Below are 26,064 nucleotides of genomic sequence, written 5' to 3'. Positions count from 1 at the left end.
CCTATCTTTGCTAGAGATAAAAATATGTATAGTGCTATCCCTTCATTAAGAAAAACTACATTTGTATTTAGGCAGAACTTGGCTTCCATTTAGGGCTTTTTAAAAAATACGGTGCACCGCTTCATAAAGGAAGTAGCTAGAAGAATGGCAGTCAGTCGTTTGCCAGATGCCTTGCCTTCCCCCCAGGCAGTGGTGAGCTGCAGCAGCTTGTTAACCTACACAGACGCGCGCTTAGAAGCTGCAAGATGCACGGGGGTTGGACCAGTGGAAGGCTGGCAGTGAGGATATCTGTGATCAGCTGATGCTCGGCCCCAGTGAGAGATGGCCCCAGTCAAGGGCTTGGGGACTTGACAGAGTCGGTTTTCAACCCTCTTTATGTCACTTACTGCCTGTGTAATTTGGGGGCAAGAAAATAAGCCTCACTGAGCTTCAGCATGGTAAGTTGACAGGATTGTCAGGAATACAGTCCTGTATGTATGAGCGCCCAGGAAAGTGCAGGGCACATAGCAGCTGCTGAGAGAATGTTCCCTCACAAACAGCGAGAGATCGTTGCTGGACCCGTGTGGTCCTGGGTTCCCTGCACGTGTTCCGAGTGTGATGTATGCAGCTGTTGCGTATGAGAAACACATGTTCATATCATAAGGCTCGTCTTTCCGTAATGGTGGTTGGTGCACCATGCTTTGTCCAAGCATTGTCCAGATGAATGAAGCATTGTCCAGAAACATGCCAGGGGTCATTCCCAATAATGCTAGTTATTTCGGCGTCATGATATCAGTGACCTAAGCAATCGGAACCGTCAGGACCTCCCTAATTTTTATTGCGTAATTGCCAAGAGGATGGGGCAGAAGGCTGTACTGTTCAGTACTTTTATGACAAGCTGTTTAATGTTCAGTTCACTTCTTTCTTAATTGGGGCTCATAGCTAAGTACCATATCTTACAGTCTGACTGACCCGAACCTTATTTAAAAGGCTCAACCCTCAAAATGAAGAGAAAGAAATGCCATACTATTGGTTTCAAATTGGAAAGTGTTACAGCAAATTGTGGTCATAAGTCATAATCACTGTTCCTCAGGGTAAAATAATGTATTAAGCCCTATAATAGCAGTTTAATTCATTATTTCACCCATAGGAGCTGTTGTTACTCGTTCCAGAATGGCTGCAGAGCATTGTATGATTCGCACAATACGTTTCCATTCATCACTCGTGATGCAGGGATATTAATGCCTTTGAGTTAATATAAGCAGATGTTTTGTGGTCAGGCTGAGTGGAACCAAATTGTTTTCTGATGTTACCCAGAGAAAATACCTCCTTTCTAAGCCCACATTTATTTTACTTTCCTCCAGTGAAACCACTGCACTTAGTGATGTATTTCTTGGAATAATTTTTAAAGACAGGAATGTGACTTCCGTTCTTCAGATCACATGAAAAGTGTCCCTAGCCCCTGTCTCCGGAGGTGGGCCCTTGGAAGCACCAGGTGGGCTGGCTGGCAGGGCTTGTGGTCTGTGGCCAAGCTTGGCTTACACATTGAGAATAGGAGAATTGTTGATAGAATTTGAGCACCACACAGGTGAAAGCTGGGGTACAGACCCTGGGGAGGTTCACAGGGGCACAGGTGGGGGTCACGGTGAGGGTCACAGAGCCACAAGTGTGAAGGTGTTTGGCACAGATAAAGCACAACTAGAAGAGCCCAGAGTGGCCTGGGCGGTGGGCTCCTGAGCCAAAGGGGCAGACTGCCTTCTAGGCCAAGCCCCCTGTGGGTTCATAGTGTTGCTTCAGTGAACTGCTCTTAGGTCTTTGCAATGCAGAGCCTTCTCCTGGTCTCATCTGACACTCAAAGGCCTTGGTAGGAATGATTTTCTTTTTAAAACTGCAGTAAAGAGGATTAGATTACAAAAGGATTTCTTAACAATGTATTCACAATGTGGATCTGTATCCTTTAAACCAAATTATAAGCCCTTTTGGGGGGCCCTATTTGAAAGTCTGACTGATTTCTGAATGGAATAAAGCAGTTAAATGATACTGCCTGACGTGCATGTAACACACACACACCGTCTCAGCCCAGTACCATATGAGCGCTTGAGCGTTTATTAATTTATGCTGCCCCGTGTGGTAGGGACTGTTGCTGGGCCCCCAAGTCCTAGACTCTTAACCATGATGCCTACCACTGCTGTTGGGGGTCTGCACTGAGGGAAAGCACTGTGGGTTTTTTGCTTGTTTTTTTGTTTTTTGTGGTATGCGGGCCTCTCACTGTTGTGGCCTCTCCCGTTGCGGAGCACAGGCTCCAGACGCGCAGGCTCAGCAGCCATGGCTCACGGGCCTAGCAGCTCCGCAGCGTGTGGGATCTTCCCGGACCGGGGCACGAACCCGCGTCCCCTGCATCGGCAGGCGGACTCTCAACCACTGCGCCACCAGGGAAGCCCAGCACTGTGTTTTGCTGTGGGACCTAAACAGTGTAGAGTGCAATGGCCCAGAAGGACAGGCTGGCTGCTGTCATGCTTGCCGGGCCCTGCCTGCCCACCTCCTCCATCATCCAGGCCTCTCATCTCCCTTTTCCGGGACTCATGGAGATGGAAGGACATGGCAGGTGTGTCTTCCCAGGGCCTGTAGGTCCCCCTGCCCTTGGCGCTGATAGCTGAGGCTGCATTCAGCACTGCACCTTGTGAAGCCCCTGCCTGTGTGGGCTGCCAGTGAGCCCCAGGGAGCGCTGTGTGCCTGTGCTTCTCGGGCGTGAGAGGGTAGGAGACCAGTAGTGGCCCTCTAGAATTTGAAACCAGGGAGGGGGAAGGGGCCGTCAAAGCATTTAATGACTCGTTTTGCATATCCAGGATCTGACTCCTGAAGAGATTAAATAACAGTAATTAACATTTATCGAGGTGAAGTTGGTAAACAGCTTCCACGGATTAGCACATATCTTCCTCCTAACAACCCTATTAAGTACTACAATTATCCCCAGTTTAGTGATGAAGGCAGAGACACAGAGAGGTTAAGTTACCTGCCCAAGGGCATACAGCCTAGAAGATGAAGGAGCTGTCCCTCCCCACCCTCAGGATCAGGCAGGAAAGGATAAGAATAACCAACCACATCTGTTCACAAAGAGAAACTGACAGGCCACACAGAAGGCCAGTGACTGGGCTAGGGTCACCCAGGAAGTTCCCATGAGGCCACAGGAACTGGGCCATCAAAGCCCCTGGCATATCCCCTACCTCCCCCCGCAGCCTGGCATTTGGTGGCTCCCTGCCTTACTCAGCGGGTGAGAGGTGAGGTGTACAGGTTTGCTGCCCAGACGGTCTCGGAAACCTCCCTGCAGCCTGTGCGAGTGAATGCCGTCAGCATCTGGCTGCTGCCTAATCTACCAGAGCGCAGCCCAGATCCCGTTAAATGGCTCCCTGCGGGAAACAGGTTTTGTTGGGTTTTTTAAATGCAGTTTCATTGTTACTCCCAACCGCTGAATGGAGGCTGCTCTTCCTAAATGTGGTCCGGCAAACCTCTCTCCTCAGCCGTTACCACTGCTTGATCCCTTGAGGCATTTGTTTCTCTCACTTCCTCCAGGAATGGGGAGTTTCTCAGGTAGCATCAAGAACCCATGGGTTGGAAGGAAATCAGAGCCAGAATCTGATCCCACTCCTGACCCTGCTAACAGGAGCCCTTCAGAAGTAACAATTACCAACCAAAAAAAAAAAGAAGTAACAATTACCAAGAGGCTTAAAAGAAAGCCAGGTGCCCTTAAATTGGGGAGGAAACAAACAGAAAGCTTTGTTCCCAAGGGCCATTTCCTGTAATAAACCACCTCAAACGACCCTAGTTAATTTTGTTTAGGAACAGTTTAAAAGCATGAAAAGACTGTAGATTTAAAAGGGTAGGGCCATATTATTGTTAGAAAAATTCAGAGAAAATGCCCCCTGCCAACCCCACCCCAAACCTGAGTAAAGTACCTGAGAGAATTAGTCAAATTAGCACCCACATGCTGAAGTAATTGTATTTTTTCATATATATCAGACTCTTAAGTAACTGTTGACAGTTAACAGAGCTGATTCTTTCAGACTCAAAAGTGATGCTTTTATTCCCTTAAATAGCTTTTTTGACACATAATTAGAAAGGTAGGCAGCCTGCCGGTTGCCCCCGGCCCTGCAGTAGGGTCCCCACCGCTCCGGACTCCTGGAGCCTCGCCAACCCCGGCCTCTGAAGTGGCCTGGGGTGGAGTGGAGGCCTCTGTGCTTTGATGAGCGGCTGGTGCTGGGAAACCCGCGCCCTGTCGTGTTTTGGGCCCTGTGCTGGGCTCGCGGTCCAGAGGAGAAAGACCACCCCGTCCAGGAGGAGAGCCAGACCCGGAACAAGCGTGGGAGTGCAGTGATGGAGGCGAGAGCAGAGAGGCTTTAAAGAGAGGGGGATGGTAGAACATGATCAAACCTGCCCTGCTGCGTCTGGTCTGACGACTAAGAAGGTGCCTATGCTGGGTTTCTAGGGACCAGTTGGAGTTCCCCAGCCAGAGGATGAATCCACCTTAGGCTGAGAGCTAGCCTGTGCAGAGATGAGGTGGGGGATGGCAGGAGATGCCCTCGGAGAGGCCCTGGGGGGGTGGCCGGCTCGTGGACCTGGCGTCAGACCTGATCTGCAGGGGTCAGGGGCAGGGCCGGCATGTGACTGACTGAGATGGAGGGCAGACCGAAGAAGACTATGAGAGATGAGGGCGGAACTTAGATAGCAGGGAAGGAACGAGTACAGCAAGTGTGTCAAGTAAAACTGGCAGAGTAGGGAGGGTGCCAGCGGAGAGCCTCGCGGAGGGGCTGGAGGGAGAGGAAAAGGACTTGACGTTGAGGAGGCCCCGCTAGAGGAAGCCTCCCTGAGTGACGGGGAGCAGGAGTGAGCAAGGCGGAGGTAAGGGGTGTGGAGGGGCCGGCAGGTGTAACAAGGTTGCTGCGCGGGCAGGTGCAGAGGTGAGAGCACAGCCCCCTTCCCTGGTGGACCAAGCCCCTGCGTGTGGACAGCGGCTTTTTCCAATGTGTGTGGGTGCAATACGGTTACCACCTGAGTGGCTCATAGTCATGCAGACAGTTTGAGACACGCACAACTCAGTACAAGGCAGAAAATGGCTAATATTCTAAAGGATTTTGAGAAGATACCAGGCCATGGTTAGAAAAATGAGAAATAACCTTGAGCTCCAAGGCCCAGGACAGTATCATGGAGAAGGTGGCATGTGAGCTGGGAACATGTGGGACCCGTCGGGGAAGAGAAGGAGGAGTGGACGTGTGAGGACTGAGTCATCATCATGGACAACAGGACAGGGGGAGCGCCTCCTGGTCCCACACCATGGCGGGGCTTCAGATGCGTGCCATCCTCGCATTTGTCCAGTATCGAGCTGGCAGGACGGCTGGGAGAGCAGATGCCCACCCTGCAGAGTTAGCTCAGCTCTGATGAACTCCCCGGGTGCTGGGGTGGCATCCTTACCCAGACTGAGCCCCAAAGCCTGGTGCCATCCCAAGCACCGGGAATGCAGCTTCTCCGGCTCCCGGGCCTCTGTCCCTGTTGTGGCGACTGGCCAAGGCCAGGCTCTGCAATCAGACTGAGTCCCAGTGCGGTCCTACCACTACCCTGATTCAGCACGGCCGTGCAGCCTCACCGCTCCATTTAAAGAGGACGATATCAGGAGGTCGTGAGGGCCCAGAGGGAGAGCAGGGCGGCCAGCCGAACGGGGCTGACCCACAGGCCTCCGCGCTCCCAGTCAGAGTCGGCTTGCGTGCTTGCGGTTCGAATGAGTGAGATGTAAAGTCCAGCCACAGGCAGCCCCGCTGTACTGCGGGGTTTCATTTTCTTCCTACGGCCTGGCTATCCTCACACGAACACTCAGGGTCTTCCAGCAATGCCGCCACGGTCCATGCTGGAAAGAGGGGCTCCGGAGTGATTCTTGGAGGGCGGATCAAAGGTTTCTGCACAGACACGCCTTGCTCGACACTTGCCTTTGGCTGTCTGTGTTGCTTTGAGACTCTAGTCAGTTTGTCATCATCCTTAATGTGTTTGTCTCCTTACAGTTTGAACAAGAAAATCAGCGCCTGATTGGTGAAATGAACAGCCTGTTTGACGAAGTGAGGTATGTGTGTGGTTCCTTTGTGAGCCGATGGCCTAGTTTACAACTTTCCCCAAAACTAGGAACTTTATTCATTTACTCTGGTGCCCAGGCATCCACATGTGGCCCTTGGGCCAAACGTAGCCCCCCCTCCCGCCGTTTAGGGGGTCAAGGAAACTGCCTGAATTCACTGACTCCCCTTGACTTGTGGGCCTGTGAGATAACCCCACGGGCTGCTACGAGGCTCCCAGGTGCTGCTGCCCCATCCAAGAGGATCGGCTCATGATGGCAGATGACACCAAACGTAATGACCACTGCCACGAGGGGGCTAGTTACACTTAATTACTCTAAGATGAAAGGGAGACCTCGTGAGGGACGGCTGACAGAGGGAAGCCCTGCAGATGGCTCCACTGGGGTCCGGCTGCTCCCTCACCAGGGGGATCAGCCACGCAGAAGGCCTGTGGCCGTGGCCCACACAGGTACGGTTACCAGCCCTCCGGTGAAGGCACTCAGGGCTCTTGCCCTGGGAATGCCGGGAGCATTCTGAAAGGATGCGCCACACTGTGGTCACTTCCCAAAAGAAGATGCGTCCTGACGTTGCGCTTGCACAGCCCTGGAGACTGAGTGCAGGCGTTTCCCTCTGACCGCTGCCCCCGGTTCTTCTGCTGTCTCTGCCTTCGCAGGCGGGTCTCCCAGTCCTTCCTCATAGACGGTGCTCTCCCCGCCCTCACCCCTCCTTACTCTTCTCCCAGGTCTCCTCTCCTTCCCTCACCTGGTCTAGGGGGACTCGAGGCCCGAGCGACACAGCGAGGGATCATCTCCCCATCGAACATTTCTGCTTCCTCCTGGGCTGGGAGCTCAGCCACTGCCTGTGCTAAAGCAGCTGTCAACTCAGCCTCTAGACATGCACCCCCCCGGCCCGCCCCAGGGTCACCCTTGCTGCCCATGAAACGGGGAGAAGCCCGCACACTTAGTTGCTGATATCCCAGCGTGGGATGTTTTCAGCCAGAATCAGTTTTCCTTTCAACAGGGAGCTGGGTTGAGCGGTGAATGCACTCTTCCCCCTAACCTGCTGAGAGGTAACAAAGTTGGGTGACAACACATTCTGACATTTTCTTTTGAATCCCCCCCATGTGTCACTGTGTTGCTAGGACAGGGCTCAGCATTAAAGGAGACTTTGCTTTGTGTGACTGGGCACAGCTGCGTGCCCCTGGCCCAGGCACTGGCTCAGGAGGCTGGGCCCCGGAGCCAGCTTATGCAGGGGGGCGGGGTGGGTTTCCAAACAGTCCAGTATGCCCCAGTAAGCTGAGGGATGTTAAAGGGGAACCAGTATGGGGAGTGAATCTTCCTCTGCCCGTGTTCTCCTTCCCTGAGCCTGACGCGGAGTCCCCTCCCTCTCTCATGCCTTCACTTAGAAGAGACGACTTCTGTAGAAATGTGTGACACTGCTGTTAAGATCACCAAGTACTAATAGTTAATGTGTAATCTATTTTTTTATGAAGGCAAATCGAAGGGAAAGTGGTTGAAATTTCCAGACTCCAAGAAATATTCACAGAGAAGGTTTTACAACAAGTAAGAAAAAATACAGTTGTTTTAAAATTTAGCTTAAAACGGGGATATACTAAGAACTCGGGACTTTTCTTCTGAGGTCGTTGGGCCTCTGCAGCTGTGTGCCCAGAGCCTCCCCTTTCCTGGGAGCAGCCTCTGCAGTCCGGGGCAACTCTCCACACACCCCAGCCCTGTGCAGCAGAGCGCGTGGGGGAGGGAGGCAGCTAGATTTTGGTTCTGGATGCCCTCTGGGAAGCTGGGGAGCCTCTCTGAACTACAGTTTTTTCATCTGTAAAATAGAGTGGGCCTTGCATCGTTGTCGTAAGGCTCCGAGATAACCCATGGAAGGCGCCCAGCACAATGCATGAGTAGTAGCTTTTCAGTCAACGGTGTTCCGAGCTCAGACTTGGCCCTCTCAAATGCCGGGTCCCCGCCACCTCAGGTGTCCCGTCCTCACAGGAAATGTGATTGTCCTCATATGTGGATTTTCATGTCATTTCTACCTGCCTACAGTTCTGAAATTCTTCTGGCAGCCACTAACTGGCAAAATTTTCAGACACCTGATTAATTCTCCCTGTTGTTTTTAGTATCCACAGACTAGAAGGGTTTGAAAGACAAAATTATTTTTCTCCACTGTGTTAGACTGGGCTACTTGGCTTAAGATACTCCACTCACAAATGCCCCCAAAACCACATAGCCACAGGCAAATCATTGCACATTGGGTACACAAGGTGGTTCATAGGAGTTGCCCTTTTCGCTAGCGTGTTGCAGGAACTGTTCTAATATGTATCTGCTAAGCCTTCACTTGGAAGCCTGATGGCCATCAGTTCAGCCTCCGGACACAGAAAGCAGCTCAGTCAGATGTCTCCCCCTCAGAGCACCCACTTGTCCTTAGAGGCAGCTCGGTGTGGCGGGAGGATCTCAAGAGCCCAGGTGGAGTCAGACAGACGGCCCCACCCGCTTCCCCGTCATGCGCCATGTGACGTGAGCCCCTTCCCCCTCAGCAAAGCGGGGCTGAGCTCACCTGCGTCACTCTCAGGGGTGGCGAATGGGATCCGGGCCCCCTCAAGGCTCTCAGTCCTGGAACCAGGAGCCGTTGTTGTTTGTGGGCATGGCTGTGGCAGACCTGGGTAACGCACGGTTCACTAGCGCGGCCAGAGCCACGGGCCAGGGGCCTTCACTACAGCAGGGCTGCTTACGTGCAGCAAAGTACTCTGAGGTCCTGGGGCCCAGGTGCACTAAAAGCCCTTACTCTTCACAACGATTGCTTCTGCGCCTACACTCAGCCCAGCCACTGAGGAGCACTGATTGCCCTTCACATTTGATTCTCAGTTGGGGGCTGGTTCTCGGTTAGGAAGCAGCAGTCCCGGGGTTCTGGACATGTGCCCCAGGGGGTGGCAGAGAGCCACTCAGGGCCCCACCCTGTGTCACCCCCAGGGCTCCGGGCCTCGACCTGGGAGGGATTTGCAGAGCACAGGCTGAGCCCTGCCTGGCTCCCCTGAGGTTTCTAAGACCTGAGAAGAGCTGAGTCTGTCTGGGCTTCCTCATCTATGTTGCAAGGTGGTTCTTACCCATCCTCTCATGGGAACAGTGGCCGTGGTCAGCCAGCTCTCACTTGGAGATTCTCTAAAAAAGCGAGATTTTGGAGCAAAGCAGTCCTTGGCCCTCAGGTCCTTAGACTATGTGGCATTCACTGCTGGGAATCGGATGGCTGAAGGCCGATTTCCTCTCTGCGGTACTGTATCAGTCAGGTTTCCCTAAAACCCACACTCGTCTATATTCCCTCCCCACCGCCTAGAGGGAGAGAGTCCTGCTCCTTAGACCTCAGTGTGGTTCACAGCCGGTGCAGGGGTGCAATGGTGGGTGATTAGCCAGACACTCCTGTGTAAGCCCAGGATCCCATGTTTAAGCTTTCCAAGTATTTGGAGTAAAATTTTTGCAAACATCCTGCATACCATTTTGATTTTTAAGTTTTAGCTTGTTTTTTTTTTGTTTTTTTTTTTAAGAGAGAGAGAAAATGGTGGTATACAAAGTGCCATTTTGAAGCTAGCATGTATGTTTTAGAGCCACATGTGCTTTGAAGCCCCTGGCATGTGGTGGCCACTCTGCGATTGAACTCTTCCTGTCCAGCGAGTAGAGGAAGGCGGCCAGCCGGGGTGGAGGGAGCACAGGCACCGGGTCCAGTCCCAGTCCTGCAACGTGGGTGCTGTGTGACTTTGGGCTTCTCTGTGCTTTAAGCTTCCCTCTTGTAAATGAGAGTGTTGCCTACCTGTCGGGTGCTATGAGGACCCATGGGTTCATGGTGTGTAAAGCCCCAGCACTTAGTAAGTGGCAGCTACTATCGTTGACATACACTCGGCGAAGGAGGTGGCGGTTGTATTTATCTGTTCTCTTCCCTGACAGGAAGCTGAGATTGACAGTATTCACCAATTAGTAGTAGGAGCAACTGAGAATATCAAGGAGGGCAATGAAGACATCAGAGAGGTGGGTACTCTTGGGGCACCGTGTCTGATTTGGAGGGGTGCTGAGTCCAGGCAGTGTCCACCCGGTCAGGGCCACGTGCACAGGGCTGGTCTCAGGACTGTGTGCTGGATGGGCCCGGTCCACCCCGCCAAGCCCAGGACCCCACTCACTGCCCTTCAGAGGAGCCAGCTGGGGTGCAGGGGTCCCTCCCTAAGTCCAGGCTGGGCCCCACAGAAGAGGATTGTTGGACCCCCTCCAAGGACCCAGCGACCCAGGTCGCTGTTTACAGGGCCACCACAGTAGACTCTGTTGAGTGGACTTTATTTTCTGAGTGCAGTCCTCAGGTTTGGGTTGACGTGGGACCATTCTTGGACCACCACTGCCGTCGCACTACTAGGAAACACACGTCAGGGTAGCGGACACACGCTGTCATCCTGTCTGTGTGGGTTTAACCCTGGGGTGGACATGAGCCATTTTTCCTGGGAGAATTGTGCATGGTCTCCACATGATGACTAACCAGAGAGGGAGATGCAGCCCATTTGTCTAACAGACTTTAAACCCACTTTTTGGTCTCGCTTAATAATTAAGCCGTCTGTGCAAGGTAAGCATAGGCTTGAGCAGTGCACACAGTTACAGCCCCGCAAGGAGGGAGAGCATGTGCAGACACACGCGGCAGTTGAGAGCCTTTCAAACCAAACCCCCTGTGCCCCGCCCCACCCCCCCCAGGCCATCAAGAACAACGCTGGCTTCCGCGTGTGGGTGCTCTTCTTCCTGGTGATGTGCTCCTTCTCCCTGCTCTTCCTCGACTGGTACGACAGCTAGGCGGCCACACCCGGCAGACGGCGCGCTGGGCGCGCTGTCGTGGTCCCTGGCATTGGGGCCATCGGTGGGGAGGGGGCACTGAGATATGTACTCACAAAAGGGACACCCGACTCGTGGTTTTAAGCCCATTGAGTAGCTGAAAAAGAAAACAACGCAACTAAAAGTGGTCTGCGTCGCAATCCTGCGGCCAGAGGGAAGGAACCGGGAGGGTGATTATTCCTGCACCTGACGGGGCTGCCCCGGGGGAGCGGGGCACGCGGGCCTCCTGCTCCACCGACGTCTCAGGCTTAGAGGAGGCGCCGGCCTTTCCCTCCTGGTGGCAGCAGGAAGAGTGCTGGCCAGTAGCTCCTCACAGCAGATGATGGACTGTTTCCTGTGGCTTCTTGTCTGCCTCAGCCGACTGATACACAGACTCATCGTGCGATAGAAAAGATATCACCTTCGCCCTGTGAGTCTAATGAATACAGCTACAGCCATGTTAATGTATTGTTGGTGGGTCCAAGGTTAGAAAGTCAGTGCGTGTGTGCCCACCTGCCTCCTGTCTGGGAAGAAGTGTGGGGACGGGGCCTGGCTCCCCCCAGAACTGCTGCCCCCAACGCTCTCCTGATGGCTGGGCAGGGGGTGGGGAAGGCCCGACTTGCGGCCACTGGGGCCCACGGAGCTTCGTCCAGAGAAGGACTTGGGCCTCTCCACCCACCCGAGCCCCAGGAATCAGGAACACCTGCTTGTACTCAGGCACAAGGCATCTGCGGCCACATCTGTGCAGAAAGCGCCCGGTGCGCATGGGCCCCCAGGGTGTGGGTTCGAGGGCTCTGCACAGACAGTCCGGGGAGCACCACAGGGATCCTGTGTTCTTTATTTGCACAGAGTGAAAATGTCAGAAGTTACATGTGAATGAGCTTACAGTCAATAAAATACATGTCTCCTAGAAAATACAAATAGGGTTGCCTTGACACTGCATTGACATGGGCTGGAATTTGCTGATAGATGATATCTCTACAGAAGGAGTTCTGGCACGTAGTTATTGCTCTTATGCGTCGGCACAGCTTCACAACATCCATGACTCTACGCCCACCCACTGCTCCGAGGTCATGGTCATTGTTTCCAAACAAACACCCTTGATAATAAAATATACTGTATGTTTTGGAAGCACATTTCAGGAAACAGTAATGGAGTTGGCCACGACCACCATACTTGTTCGCAACAGATCTTGCACTAGTTTGTCATTTATTTTTGATCTAAAAAAACAGTAAGCACATTTCAGGAAACAGTAATGGAGTTGGCCACGACCACCATACTTGTTCGCAACAGATCTTGCACTAGTTTGTCATTTATTTTTGATCTAAAAAAACAAACAGTGAAACTTTTGACATGTCCACCAGAAACAACACATTTAAATAACATGGAAGAAAATGTCCATGAAATGTTTTTTCTATTTAATCATCTTACACACTTCTTAGGTTATCTAACTGGCAACTTTGTAAACATATACTTTAATGTCAAGATTCAGGTTGAAACATAATTGTCTTACAAAGAAAGATTGTGAACGAAAATGTCATAATTAATTGGACTTGCAAGGTGCGACGCCAGCCCCCCTCCCAGCCTTTCCTGCCTGTTTCTTTCATCAAAGGAGTTACATCTGTCCCACAAAATAAAAATTAAGGTAGCCTTGGCTTACCAGCAATTACACTTTCACTTTTCTCACCCAGCTAATTGTTTTAAAACTAAGTAGCTAATACGGCTGTCGGGGCAAACTTATTCACAATAGATGTGAACAAAAGGGCCGGTAGGTTTCATCCCTACTCAGCCCATCACAGAGCAGACGGACTAGCTACAGTGAGACGGGTTCTGCAGCCTGTGGCCCCGGGTCCCCTCTCCCCAGAGTCCCCACCTCACATGCTCTGACCCAGTCCACATGCACCGAGGGAAACACGGCTCCCCTGCCCAGCGGGCGCCCTCTGTACCGAGAGGCAGCGTTCTGCCTGCAGCAGTGACCACGGCCCGAGCCGACCCGCTGCAGCGCCCGCGCACTCAGGAGTGAGCACGGGGCAGGCGAGGGCACAACTGCGACCTGATGGCACCTTTCCTTCCTTCCCTCTGACGCTCACTATGGTGCATCTTGACCATTGGCACTATTGCCATCGGCGGGAGGTGGGAAGAAACGTGCAGTACAGCTTGCTCTTAGCAAAGCAAGGGGTCACTCTAGATATGGCTATGGTGTAAGGTTTGCAAACGCCAAGGTGGTTTAAACAAAAAAAATCAATCCCACAAAATGCATCATTTATCTGAAGTCCGAACCCCTTGCATATCCAGTGTAAATTTATTTTTTGACAGCATCCAATAAATCCCAGTAAAGTCGCTAAATTAAGATTCTTTACCATGGGAAGTGGTGTCAGAGCTCTTTAAGCAATGCTGATACGCACTTGATTTGATGCCCGTGGTCAATCCCACAAAATGCATCATTTATCTGAAGTCTGAACCCCTTGCATATCCAGTGTAAATTTATTTTTTGACAGCATCCAATAAATCCCAGTAAAGTCGCTAAATTAAGATTCTTTACCATGGGAAGTGGTGTCAGAGCTCTTTAAGCAATGCTGATATGCACTTGATTTGATGCCCGTGGGTGGTCTGCAGCAAGCTGTGTTTGCAGAGCAGCCTTAGCAAACAGAAGCAGTTGCACCGTACATGAGTAACCTCTAAATTATCAGTAATTATATCTAATGAAATGTCCCTCAAAGTCCCTTTGTTACCTTCAAGTGACACTGTAAGGAACCTGCCCATCTCGCTAAGCGGATTTCTCAGCAGCCTCAGTCTCCTGCTCTGAGAGCTTCTCTTCTGACAGAACTGACATCCACGGTGACACCGAGCGGGTGATGCTCTGCTTGGCCAGGTTGTAGTGGTTGATGACGGTGTAAAATTTCTCCCGAGCGTTGGAGTCTTGCTCCGCGTAGTAGCTCTCCAAGCCTCCTGGGATGCACTGGGTGTTCTGCAAGACAAGCGGCCCCCCGAGATGCATGCACCGATGCAGGAGGGAGGCCCCTGAGCCTCCAGGCAGCACCCAGCCCGTGGTCACTGAGCGCCTCCCTGGGCTTGGGGGAAACTCAGAGATGAGCTGACTGCCTGACACCGACTGCATGGTAACAGGATGGGCGTCTGTACAAGGCCGTGGCGACGGGACTTACACAGCGGGCCTTCCTGCTTCTTTAAAGATCTTACACTCGTTGCCATTTATTTTAAATCTCCTAGAAAACAATGGAACTTTTGACATGTCCACCAGAAGCAACATATTCAAAGAGTGAAGGAAGGGAGTCAGAAAGGCTCCTGGGAGCAGGGGTTGGGGGCACTTGACCCAAAGGAGCCGGTCCTCGGGGCAGGAAGACGGGGACGCAGGCTGAAGAGAGGCCTGCGGCCGGAGCAGAGGGTGAGGAGCCGCGGGACACAACGCTAGCGAGAAGGCAAGGGTCGGGGGGTCAGGACACACCACCTGCAAGGGCCTGGTAGGGAGCTGTGAGTGTGACCTGGAGATCCAGAGAGCCCAGGAAGCCACGAGGACCCCATGAGGGCACTTGAGGGTGGGGGGCTCTCGGGGGGCAGCTGTCCGCTAAGGGAGAGGCACTTCCCTACAGCCCGTGGAACCCTGGGGAGGCCGGGGGTGGGGAGGTCAGTCCCTAGCTCTCATCCGCTCACCGGGGGTCTAGGGCCCCCCAAAAGTCAGGCTGCCTTCCCTTGTCCATCCAGCAGCCGGGCTAAGCCGCCGCCCACCCCGTCTCCACACGTCACTTGCCAGGCCCTGAGGAAGGGGTGGGGTCATGGGCTGCACTCTGCCTCCCCCCGCCCTTCTCCCAGCGGCAGGCGGGCGCGTGGGGCCCAGCTCGCGACACGCTTCTCAGCCCTGCCGGCAGCCAGTAGAAGCCATGGGGCTAACTTCTGGCCAACGGGGTGTGCGGGGCTGTGACAGGAGCAGGTTCTGGGGTCTCCACAGGGAAGCTGCCTGCCCTCCACCGCTCCCTTCTCAGCGGCTTTGATTGTCTGGACTAAACTGCCTGGAGAGGGACAACACCGCGGGGACCGGCAGCGCAACACGACAGAACCTGGGCTCCAGGAGGACCTCAGGGAGCCCCACTGCCTGCCAGCTGCGGCTTTAATGAGAGAGAGGAGAGAGAGAGAAACCTTCCCTCTGGCGGAAGGCACGTTACCTGTGTCTCTAAGCAACCGAAGCATTACAGGAACGCCAAGGTCTCCCTGTCCCACAGTGAAGGGAGACTGCAGTTACAAGGGTCCTGGGCCTTGGCTACCTTCACAGTCACCAGGGAGACTTTTAAACCCCCCCGATTCCCAGCACCGCCCGCAGGGTCCGGCTACCACCCCCGAGCAGCATCTCAGCCAAGGCCACCTCGCTGGCAAGAGCGCAGCCAGGATTCTACCAACTCCTGGGGCCCAGCAGGACACCCCGCTGCTCGACGTGCTCCTCTGCCTCTCTGGGTGAGCCCAGCATGGAGACCGTGACAGAGTCTCTGATGGTCACCAGGATGGCCAGTGGTGGCTACTGCCCTGTGGACGTGGGCGCCAGCCTGGGATGCACGGGGGGACCTCCTCTGGGAGCCCTGTCCCTGCCCGACCCGGGTTTCTTCAGCCTCCAGAAGCTAAAGGCAGGTTAGCTCTGTCTCCCTGTTAGGGGGCTGCTCCTTGGGGTCTTTCTGCAGACCCAAAGCCCGTCTCCACATCCCAGCCCTGCCACCACACTGGTTCCTTCTGACAGGTGGCCAAGTGCCTTCCGGGCACGATGTCTCCCTGTGAGCTGAGATCTGTTAGTCCCATTTCAGTCACAGCAAGTGAGACCCAGAGAGGGGAAGGGGCCGCAGGGCAGTGTGGGAACCGAGCTCCAGCCCGGGCCTCTGCTCAGTGCACTCCAGACATCGCCCCGCCACCCACCAAGCTGCCGATGGTGACTGCTCAGCCCAAAGGCAGAACAGTGAGGAACAAGGCAGTGAGGTCCCCCCGGGGCGCCGGAGCAGGACTGTACCCCCTGACAGCTTCAAGTTCAGCCAGCGTTCGTCAGGCCCCGGCCCGGCACACCCAGTCCCGGCTCGGCTCTCAGCTCACCTCAGAGGTGAGCTCCGTCCGCAGGGCTCAGGGGGCTGGGCTGGAGGGGGGAGGTACTGCCCGGGAGGAGCTGCTGACGCCAGGACCAGGGGAACCCAGTGAATGCCACAGCCTTCGTCGGGCCCTCTTTGGGCACCAGGTGGGCACGTCACCCACTGGACCCGGAGGCCTCCCCACTGTGCGGGTCCACTTGCTTGGTATCAGGAGCAGCCACGCAGGGCCGAACAGATGATTTGTGGACGACGGAAGGAACCACATCTCGGTCTTAGAAGAGCTCCCATTAGAGCCAACGTAGAGGCCTGACCGAGTGTGACCCAGGGCCTCCTGTTCCACCTGTGAGCGAGCTCCCTCTCCATCCGGATGCTTCTTACAGGGGTCACCAGCCCTGTGTCTGCGAAAAGGAGTGTCAGCCTGAGGTTAACAGGCTCTCCCACAGGTGGGCTGCCCATCGGGTGCAGAGCTGCTCACGCCAGTTCTGGGCCAGGCCCTGGGGATACCACAGGCCCTGCAGCCCCGTGCCCACCCCGTGGCCTCCAGTCAGGATCCGGCTCTGCTGCTCACACTAGGAAAGGGCAGGTGTGGCCACTCGGCAGAGGAAGGGCAGCGCTACCTGGCGTGGTTACTGGCGGATGTGATGGCGTCATGCCTGGTCCAGCCCTGGCCCACCTGGCTGCTATTTCATCACTCGTGGGGTCTGGGAGGATGGCAGGTGGTGAAGGAAGGGATGTGGTTTGGGGGCAGGGGGTTTTAGAGAGCTCTGGGATCTGGCAGAGGTTTATAAATAAGTTGAATTTGACAGCAAATCCATCCATCCGCCTCTGTTCCCTGAGCCAGGGCCTCTCAGAGACGCATGGCTCACTGCTGCTGGTTTAGTGAAGATGGAAGGGAAAATAATAAACGTGTGCTTTCCCCGCAGCCCTGATACCGCCCTGCCCCACGGAGAACTGGTCTCCTTACCAGGTCATTGACCCTGAAATACAGACTAGAAACACCTGCCAGCTAGCTACTTCCAGGAGAGAAATGACAAAGGGACGCAGTGTGTTTACGGCCTGGCACAGCTCTATGCAGCGAATCTGTGGGCTGAGGCCGGCAGCTCACACTACAGGCCGAGTTCACGTTCTGCCTGAGCCTCAGTTCCCTCGTCTATAGAAAGGGGCTGATGAGTCACCGCCCGGGCTGCTGTGAGGACTGTAGCCAGTGCAGCACAGCAGACAGAAAAGATTAAAAGCCCACAGGGGCACCGCTGAGGTCACGCATGCCCTTCTGTCATCGGCGTCCTGACCCCGGCCACGCCTGGGCACTGGGGAGCCGGGCCACTCTGCAGGGGGCAAAGCCGTCTGTTCAGCCCAGGGCCGGCCCTGCAGGTGAACTGGCCCCTGTCCAGCAGGCCAGCAGCCACCCTCCTCCCCGACCTGCACTGCCACCTCCCCTTCACTCTGTCCTTGCCACCAGCACAGGGTCTGGCAAGACATTCTGAGGCCACCAACACCTGCTGAGGCCACCAACACCTGCTGGGCAGTGAGTGACTCTGCTCCAGGCTGGGGCAGGCCTCCAGGCGAGATGGGGCAGCCCTGCCCTCCAGGCACCCAGGACAGATGCCACCCACACAGCGAGGCTGTAAGACGGGGGTGCTGGGGGGGTACTGCGGGGGGGCGTGCTGGAGGGAGGCAAGACCCCGGGGGAAGACGGCTTCCAGGGGTGTCCGGGAGCCACGCGGGAGAAGGATGGGGTGGGAGCTCCGGGGAAGCTGCAACCTGCCCCCTTTGGCTGGAGAGACCCCAGCAGAAACACATGGCAGCCGTGGGTGAGCTCAGGGAGGTCACAGAGCTTCTAACATGAAACAGTAACTGGACGGGTGAGGGAACCCAGGAAAGTGTCCCAACAGCCCTGGCCCACGGCCCAGGAGGCCTAGCTATTAAACCTCACATGCAAGCTCCCCGAAAGAAAGTCAGTCTACGAGGAGCACCCAACTGTAAACACCTTGTAGGGTCTGGGGCAGTTTCCTCCCATTATGTTTAAGACCTTTTTGTAACACTCATCCAGTGACTTCATGGTTTAAAAAAAAAAAAAAAAGCAGAAACCTAGGATCCTCCCCAGCCCACATCTGCCATTTTAAATCCCCTCGTGACACTCCTCAGCTTGGGACCCCCTGCAAGAGGCTGGTCCGCGCCCCTCTGCGCATTCCAGCAGCTTGGGCGCCTGTGCCCATCAGCCCTTCCCTCGGGGCCCGGGGTCAGCAGGCCCGGCCCAGTCTGTCCTCAGCACAAGCCCAGCCCACAGCAGGTCCACACCAGCACCCCCCGCTCATTCGGATCCCAGCCCGGACGAGCTCCGTGCTCCCCCAGGAAGGGGTGGCCACGGGCACGCGGTCACCCGTATTCCTTCCTGCCTAACTCTTGGCAGCATCCACATCATCTGGACATGGGTCTGCTGGCTTGCTGCTAGAACATGAGCTCCGAGGGCAGGCCCCTGACACATCCTGTGCCCCGTGGCACGCCCAGCACCCCACCACGCACACAGGAGGTGGCAGTTAATAAATACATGCCGAATAAAGAAGGAAGTGCAGGGTGTGACTTTGGGTACGACGTCTCTGTACTCAACTTCCTGTTGGTAAAAGGGGGTCTCATGGCATCTACCCCACAGGGTTTCTGGGAGCATCAGAGATCTTAGTTAAAAGCCCCTTGTAAACTATCGGGTGGTGGCATGTGATGCACATGTATGAACACACAGAAAGGAGGGAGGAAGGGGACGCACACACACTCACACCTTCCCTTCTCCAGCCTTAGCCCGAGGGCCGTGGGATACAGGGCAGCAGCTCCCCGGCCCTCCCTGTGATGTTCTCCAGGAAGGACACCACCCATTAGATGCCAGTGGAAACTGCCAAGTCCCCAGAGGCGGAACAGTCCTCTCAGGGGCTCTAAATTCCCAAGGCTGGCCGTGCACCGGAACCACCTGCAGAGCCTTTTAAACACGCACACACCTGCCGTCCAATGCTGCTGTGAGTCCGAGGACTGGGCCTCAGCTCCCTGGCTCCACCTGGACCAGGTTATCTAGCAGAACCTGGCCTTGCAGGACGGGGAAGGCAGTTTGGGCCCACTCCTGCCTCCGTCTCAGGCACAGAGAGAACGAGCCCGGAAGGAAGCCCTGCATCCTCCTGGTGGGGCTGTGGCCACAGGTATGGGAGCCGTCTGCCTGGACGAGGACTCCAGTCCCCAGGGAAGTGGTCCTCCGTGCACCTGGCTTCCATCAGGGCGTGGCTCCTGCGTCACCTTGGCTCCTCCTCCTTGACCTCAGGTCCTCCCCCCCTGCCCCGCCCCCACCTCCCAGAATCACTCCTGCTCCATCCGCAGCACCCAGACTGGTCTAGACCCCCATCTCTTCTCTGGTCGCCTGCAGCAGCCTCCTGTTACTCCCTTCCAATCGGCAGCCTCCCGAGCCTCCCGAGTGGCCACCCCATCACCTCCCTCTCCTCCAGGGGCCTCTGGCCGGCACTCCAGTCTGGCCACAGCCGGCTCTTCCCCAACAAGGACCACGTATGGACCGGCCCAGCCAGCACCCGTGCGCTGCTCCTCCCCTCGCCCACCTGGCTCAGCCCTGCCGTCCTCCAGCATCAGCTCATGTGCTGCCCTCCTCGAAGTCCCAGCCCTCTGGATCAGCCTCCTTTAAACCATGGTGTCTCCTGAGCCTCCCAACAGACCATAACTCCTCCAGCCCCAGCCCGGGGTTTGCACGGGCTGATGGAAGGGGCCGGGGGCTTGCCCCTGCCCAGACGCCCCTCCCCAGGTCCCTGCACGGCGCCCCCACGGGCCTCTTACGTGCACAAAACGCACACTCGCCGAGCGCAGAAGGGCTCAAGTGTCAGAAGCCCTGAAGCTGTGGAAGGAGGAACCCATAAAAGGGCCTGTGTCCCTCACATCAGCAGCACCCAAACCGCAGCCGCCCAGTGGCAGCGGGCGACCGGGCTGTTCTCCTCGAGCCCAGTAGCACACAGGACCGGGTTCTGCTTTCATTCCAGCAGCGCCAAATCCTGGGGCCGATCGTGTTTTCCTCTTCGCGCTGGCTCTGGGAAGTTCAGAACCCAAAGGGGGCCCAGCTGCTGAGTGTATGGGACACGGGAGCAAGTCCACGGCCCGTGCGTTTCACTCCTGCTTCTCCCTTCACCCCACCCCCTCCCTTATTTTTCTCCCCTTAATCCTGCGGCCCCATGTGTCTGCTTCTCTGCCACTTGGAGCCTTTGGGGAGGGAGGCGTCACATCGGCAAGGCGAGCATCGAGCGTGGAGAGCCCAGCGGCGTGGCGGGCAGACCAGGGTCTGCAGTCGGGGGTCTGGGGTCGGCGCGGCCCTGCTCCCAAACCCCAGAGTGGTGGTGCACGTCTTCCTCTCCCGGGCCCTCTGCTTCCTGGCGTATGTCCCCTCATCACTCACTGCCCCCCCAGGGGATGTGCTGGGCCTGCAGACAGGAGCCTCCCTTTCACAGGCCATGCTGTGACTCCGCTCCCCTGCCCGCAGGGTCCGCATGAGGAGCTCCCGCCAGGCCCCCTCACCACCCCTGCCGCTCTAGCCCTGGCACGAGTCACGCGGGGGGGCGAGGCGCAAAGGCATCGGGGGCCCGGGGGTGGGGGGGCTTACCTTGAGGACGAAGCCGTCGGGGCAGGCACGGTCATACTTGTACACCTTGTAGACGACCAGGAAGACGACACAGGTGAGGAAGGCCAGGGCAAAGAGCACCAGCACGGACACCTGTGGGCGGGGGCGGGGCCGTCAGCACGGCTGGGGGGCAGCCACGCAGACACACCCACACACAGACGCACACGGACACACACAGAGGCCCGTGGGCCACCGTACACGGGCACCGTCTCCGGAAGGAGGCACAGAACACGGAACCGGGAGGCCTCTGGTGAGGAGCGGTCAGCGGAGTCACTTTACACTGGACAACTTTTGGTACCGCTGTCATTTTTTCACCACAAGCGTGCATCACCTTCCTTTTAAATTGGCCATTTCTAGTATTCCAGGCCTCGCATAGAGAGCTCGGGGTACAGATAACGATCAGGCCTCATGGACGTCGGACACACCGTCGAGCCGTGGGTGTGGGCTGCCCTTCTGATGCTGTGGGTCACCACAGTGACGCATCAGCCAACGGCTGATCAGCTGTTCCAGAGACACCCGAGCCCTGGACACCAGCCCTGCCCTTGACCTGGGGCCAGCTGAGCAGGACAGACAGACCCTCCCGGGCCCCCATCACCCTCCACTCTGGACAGTTTCCTGCGTGTTCAGTTAGAGCCTGTCCTCCCCACCCTGGAGGACGGTCCCCATTAGCATGGGGACTGGGCGTCCTGCACCGTGGCTGGACCACGGGACGTACTCAGTGATGTCGGCAGATGACGCGTGACGGCCCAGGAGCAGGGTGGGCCAGCGATGGGAGACCTCCCCACTGCAGGGCCTGGGGCACGGGGCACGAAATGATGCTGCATCTGGCCTTGAAGGTGCCCCCTGGCTGCTGGGAGCCGCTGGGCAGGGGGGGCGAGAGCGTGTCCTAGGCCGAAAGGGCGTGCAGAGGCCCCGCGGGTCAGGTCGGGAGGTGTGACCAGGAACAGCAGCACCCAGCCCAGCCCCACTACTCCCTCTCTTCTCCCCACACGGCCACCCTGGCCACCTGCCGCTGCTGCCCAGGCTACGGGTCCCCACCTCCAACCACCCAGCTCACGCTCACTGCAGCCTGGACGACACCCGTCCCCTCTGTGCCCCCCACCCAGGGAACAGCCCCTCAGACCCCCAAGCAAGCAAGGAGTCTCTGTGTCACCCCCAAGGAGGCCCTTCCTGCCCATCTCTGCCGTCCGTCCCCGTCAACATCTCTGTCCTCTACCCCGTTCTTCCCGTGACCCTTCACCTGGGCTGTCAGGGCTGTCACCCTCTCTAGCCACTCCAGCCTGTCTGGACAACCCGCCTGCACGTGGAGCCTGTGTCTGACAAGGGGACACAGGGTGGCGCCGGGGCTGCCTCAAGGCGCAAAGCACCCCCAGGGAAGGTGCCATCTGGGTTCTGGTGGCCGCTATAGCACATGGGCAAGGACAAGACCACCCGGCCTGGGTGGGCAGCCCGGGGAGACCGCAGAGGCAGCTGAGCATGGAGCTGGGTGACAAAGGAGGCTGAATCTGAGGAAGAGGAGGGGGCAGCGGCCCTGGGGACATGCGGCGGCAGAGAGAGCCACAGAGTACGCGCGGGGCTTTCCGACGGGGGTGGCAGCCCTGCTGGTGCCCGGCGCCCAGGAGGGGCAGCCAGATTCTGGGTAATCACCCAACTCCTCCAGGCCCAGGCTCCTGCCAGCCGATGGCAGCGAGAGGACCCAGCTCCTGGGGCTGGTGGGAGGGTGGAGGGCTCAATGCTGTGCTGCTGAGGACAGCACCTAGGCACAGTGGATGCTCTGGAAGGAAGTGTTTGCTATTGTTGCTGCAGCTGTCACCACAGCCATTCCCTTGCTCACCGGGTCACACAGTTGGCAGATGCAGAGCTGGACTCTCAGCCCAGGCCACACAGCCTCCCCCAGGCCCGCCGCCCTATCCTACCTGAGCCCCTCCCCGCATTCACCTGACTACTGCTCACCCAAATCTGCCCTGCCTGGGACCCAGCTACCCACTGGCGGCCCCTGGGGGCAGCAAGGGCCACTTCAGCAGCTCTTTCCACAGTCTAGAATAGCAGGGTTGTCCACAGGGAGAGCTGTATTTAAAATAACTGAACTCCTTCGTAACCCTCTATATTCTATTTTGGGCATTTGAAAACATTATTCCAAGAAGAGGTCCATGGCACACAACAGGTTAAGAAGCCCTGTTAGAATATGTCCTCCTCAATAAAATATTAGCGAACTGAATTCAACTGTACGTTAAATACATGCACCATGATCAAGTGGGATTCATTCCATGGTTGCAAGGATGGTTCCAACATCCACAAAATCTATGTGACATACCACAGTAACAAAACGAAGGATAAAAAAAACCATATGACCATCTCAACAGAGGCAGAAGAAGCATGTGACAAAATTCAACATGCATTTATGATAAAAATTCTCAACAAGTGAGTATAGAGGGAATGTACATAATAAAGGCCACATATGACAAGCCCAGAGCTAACAGCATACTCAATGGTGAAAAGCTGAAAGCTTTTCCTCTAAGATCCGGAACGAGAAAGGGATGGCACTCTTGCCAGTTTTATTTAACATAGTATTACAAATCCTAGCCAGGACAATTAGGCAAGAAAAAGAAAGAAAAGGCATCCAAATTAGAAAGGAAGAAGTAAAACTGTTACAATTTGCAAATGACGAAGTATCTATAGAAAACCCTAAAGACCACCAAATAACTGTTAGAACTAATCAACAAAGTTGCAGGATACAAAATCAACATACAAAAATCTATTGCATTTCTATACACTAATAAGTGAACTATCAGAAGAATAATTAAGAAAACAATCCCACTTACAACTGCATCCCAAAGAATAAAATATCTAGGAATAAATTTAACCAAGGAGGTGAAAGACCTGTACACTGAAAACTATTTATAAGACAGTGATGGAAAAAACTGAAGATTTTTCTTCAATTTTCTTCAATCTTCCAATGCATGAGCATTGGGAGATTGAAGAAAATTGAAGAAAAATTAATTAATTAATATTAAAATATTAGTTTAATTTATTAATTAATTAATATTGTTAAAATGTCCACACTACCACTACCCAAAGCAATCTACAGATTCAATGCAATACCTATCAAAATTACATATTCATTTTTCACAGAAATAGAACAAACTATCTTCCAATTTGTGTCAACCATAAAATAGCCAAAGCAATCTTAAGAAGAAAATTGGAGGCATCATGCTCCTTGATTTCAAACTATGCCACAAAGGTATTCGAAACGGTATAGTAGTGGTGTAAAAACAGACACATAGACTATGGAACAGAGAAGACAGCCCATAAATAAACCCACATGTGTATGGTCAATTAGTTTATGACAAAGAAGCCAAGAATATAAAACGGGGAAAGAACAGTCTCTTCAATAAATGGTGCTGGGAAAACTGGAGAGCCTCACGTAAAAGAATAAAACTCAACCACTAACACCGTATACAAACATTAACCCAAGACGGATTAAAGACTGGAACGTAGGACCTGAAACCATAAAACTCCTAGAAGAAAACACGGGTGATAAGCTCCTTGACATTGGTCTTGGCAATGATTTGTTGTATTTGACCCCAAAAGCAAAAGCAACAAAAGCAAAAATAAACAAGCAGGACTACATCAAGCTAAAAAGCTTCTGCACAGCAAAGGAAATCATCCACAAAATTAAAAAGCAACCTACTGAATGGGAAGGAATATCTATTAATCATATATCTGATAAGGGGTTAATATAAAAATATATAAAGAACTCATAGAACTCTAGAGCAAAAACCAAAGAATCCAACTAAAAAATGGGCAGAGGAACTGCATAGGCACTTTTTTCCAGAGAAGACATACAGATGGCCAACAGGTACATGAAAAGATGCTCAACATCACTAACCATCAGAGAATTGCAAATCAAAACCATACTGAGATATCACCTCACATCTATTAGAATGGCTATTTTCAAAAAGAAAAGAAACAGTAACGGTCGGAAAGGACGCAGAGAAAAGGAAACTCTCGTGCAATATTGGTGGGATTGTCAACTGGTGCAGCCACTACGGAAAACAATTCAGAGGTTCCTCAAAGTAACTAAAAAAAAAAAAATAGAACTACCGGGACTTCCCCGGTGGCACCGTGGTTAAGAATCCACCTGCCAACGCAGGGGACACAGGTTCGAGCCCTGGTCCGGGAAGATCCCACATGCCACGGAGCAACTAAGCCCGTGCACCACAACTACTGAGCCTGCACTCTAGAGCCCGCGAGCCACAACTGCTGAGCCCACGTGCCACAACTACTGAAGCCCACGCGCCTAGAGCCTGTGCTCCGCAACAAGAGAAGCCACCACAATGAGGAGCCTGCGCACCGCAATGAAGACCCAACACAGCGAAAAATAAATAAATAAATAAATTTATTTTTTTTTTAAAAAAAGAACTACCATGTGATCCAGCAATCCCACTTCTGGGTATTTCTGGGTATTTATCTGAAGGAAATGGAAAAACTAACTTGAAAAGATGTCTGCACCCCCATGTTTACTGCAGCATTATTTACAATGGCCAAGATACAGAAGCAACCTAAGTGTCCATCAATGGATGAATGGATAAAGATGTGGTATATATATTCAACGGACTATTATTCAGCCATAAAAAGAAGGAAATCTTGCCATTTGTAACAACATGGGTGGACCCTGAAGGCATTATACTAAGTGAGATAAGTCAGACCAAGTAAAACAAATACTGCTCGAGCTCACTTATATGTGGAATCTTAAAAAAAATAAAAACTGAGCTCATAAATACAGAGATCAAATTGGTACCAGAGGCAGGGGGGTGGGGGAAATGGGTGAAGGGGGTCAAAAGGTACACACTTCCAATTAAAGATAAATAAGTCCTGGGGATGTAGTATACAGCATGGTGACTACAGTTAATAAAACAGTGCTGCGTATCTGAAAGTGGCTAAGAAAGTAGCTCTTAAAAGGTCTCACCACAAGAAAAAATATTGTAACTGTGTGGTGACAGATGTTAGCTAGACTTACAGTGTGATCATTTCTCAATACACACAAATATTGAATCATTCTGTTGCACAGCTGAAACTAAAATATTGCTATACGTCAACTACATTTCAATTTTTAAAAAAAGAGTATAGGGACTTCCCTGGTGGCGCAGTGGTTAAGAATCTGCCTGCCAATGCAGGGGACACGGGTTTGAGCCCTGGTCTGGGAAGATCCCACATGCCGCGGAGCAACTAAGCCTGTGCGCCACAACTACTGAGCCTGCACTCTAGAGCCCACAAGCCACAGCTACTGAGCACACGTGCCACAACTACTGAAGCCCACGCGCTTAGAGCCCGTGCTCCGCAACAAGAGAAGCCACCGCAATGAGAGGCCCGCGCACCGCAACGAAGAGTAGCCCCCGCTCGCCGCAACTAGAGAAAGC

The 26,064-nt window shown here is 54.2% G+C and overlaps 2 protein-coding genes across 4 annotated transcripts in view; one reads left to right on the top strand and one right to left on the bottom strand.

Annotated features, from left to right (window-relative positions):
• The window catches only part of STX18 (syntaxin 18), a 123,174-nt gene extending 111,035 nt beyond the window's left edge, over window positions 1–12,139 (top strand). For all 3 annotated transcript variants that reach the window (XM_007100832.4, XM_055086146.1, XM_024119256.2), the window contains 4 exons: window positions 6,027–6,085; window positions 7,564–7,633; window positions 10,013–10,093; window positions 10,799–12,139. In XM_007100832.4, coding sequence (XP_007100894.1) covers window positions 6,027–6,085; window positions 7,564–7,633; window positions 10,013–10,093; window positions 10,799–10,894 — 306 coding nt within the window. In that variant the 3' untranslated portion in view covers window positions 10,895–12,139. The remainder of the gene's footprint in view (window positions 1–6,026; window positions 6,086–7,563; window positions 7,634–10,012; window positions 10,094–10,798) is intronic.
• Window positions 12,140–13,406: 1,267 nt separating this feature from the next.
• Window positions 13,407–26,064, bottom strand: part of NSG1 (neuronal vesicle trafficking associated 1) — a 16,427-nt gene continuing 3,769 nt past the window's right edge. The window contains exons 2-3 of the mRNA XM_028492565.2: window positions 20,627–20,737; window positions 13,407–13,880 (exon numbers count right to left, since the gene is read on the bottom strand). Of these exons, the coding sequence (XP_028348366.1) occupies window positions 13,680–13,880; window positions 20,627–20,737 (312 nt within the window). The 3' untranslated portion in view covers window positions 13,407–13,679. The remainder of the gene's footprint in view (window positions 13,881–20,626; window positions 20,738–26,064) is intronic.

The sequence above is a fragment of the Physeter macrocephalus genome, chromosome 7 (genome assembly GCF_002837175.3).
Source record: "Physeter macrocephalus isolate SW-GA chromosome 7, ASM283717v5, whole genome shotgun sequence".
In the NCBI taxonomy this organism is placed as follows: domain Eukaryota; kingdom Metazoa; phylum Chordata; class Mammalia; order Artiodactyla; family Physeteridae; genus Physeter; species Physeter macrocephalus.
This window is presented reverse-complemented; position numbering and strand designations above follow the sequence as displayed.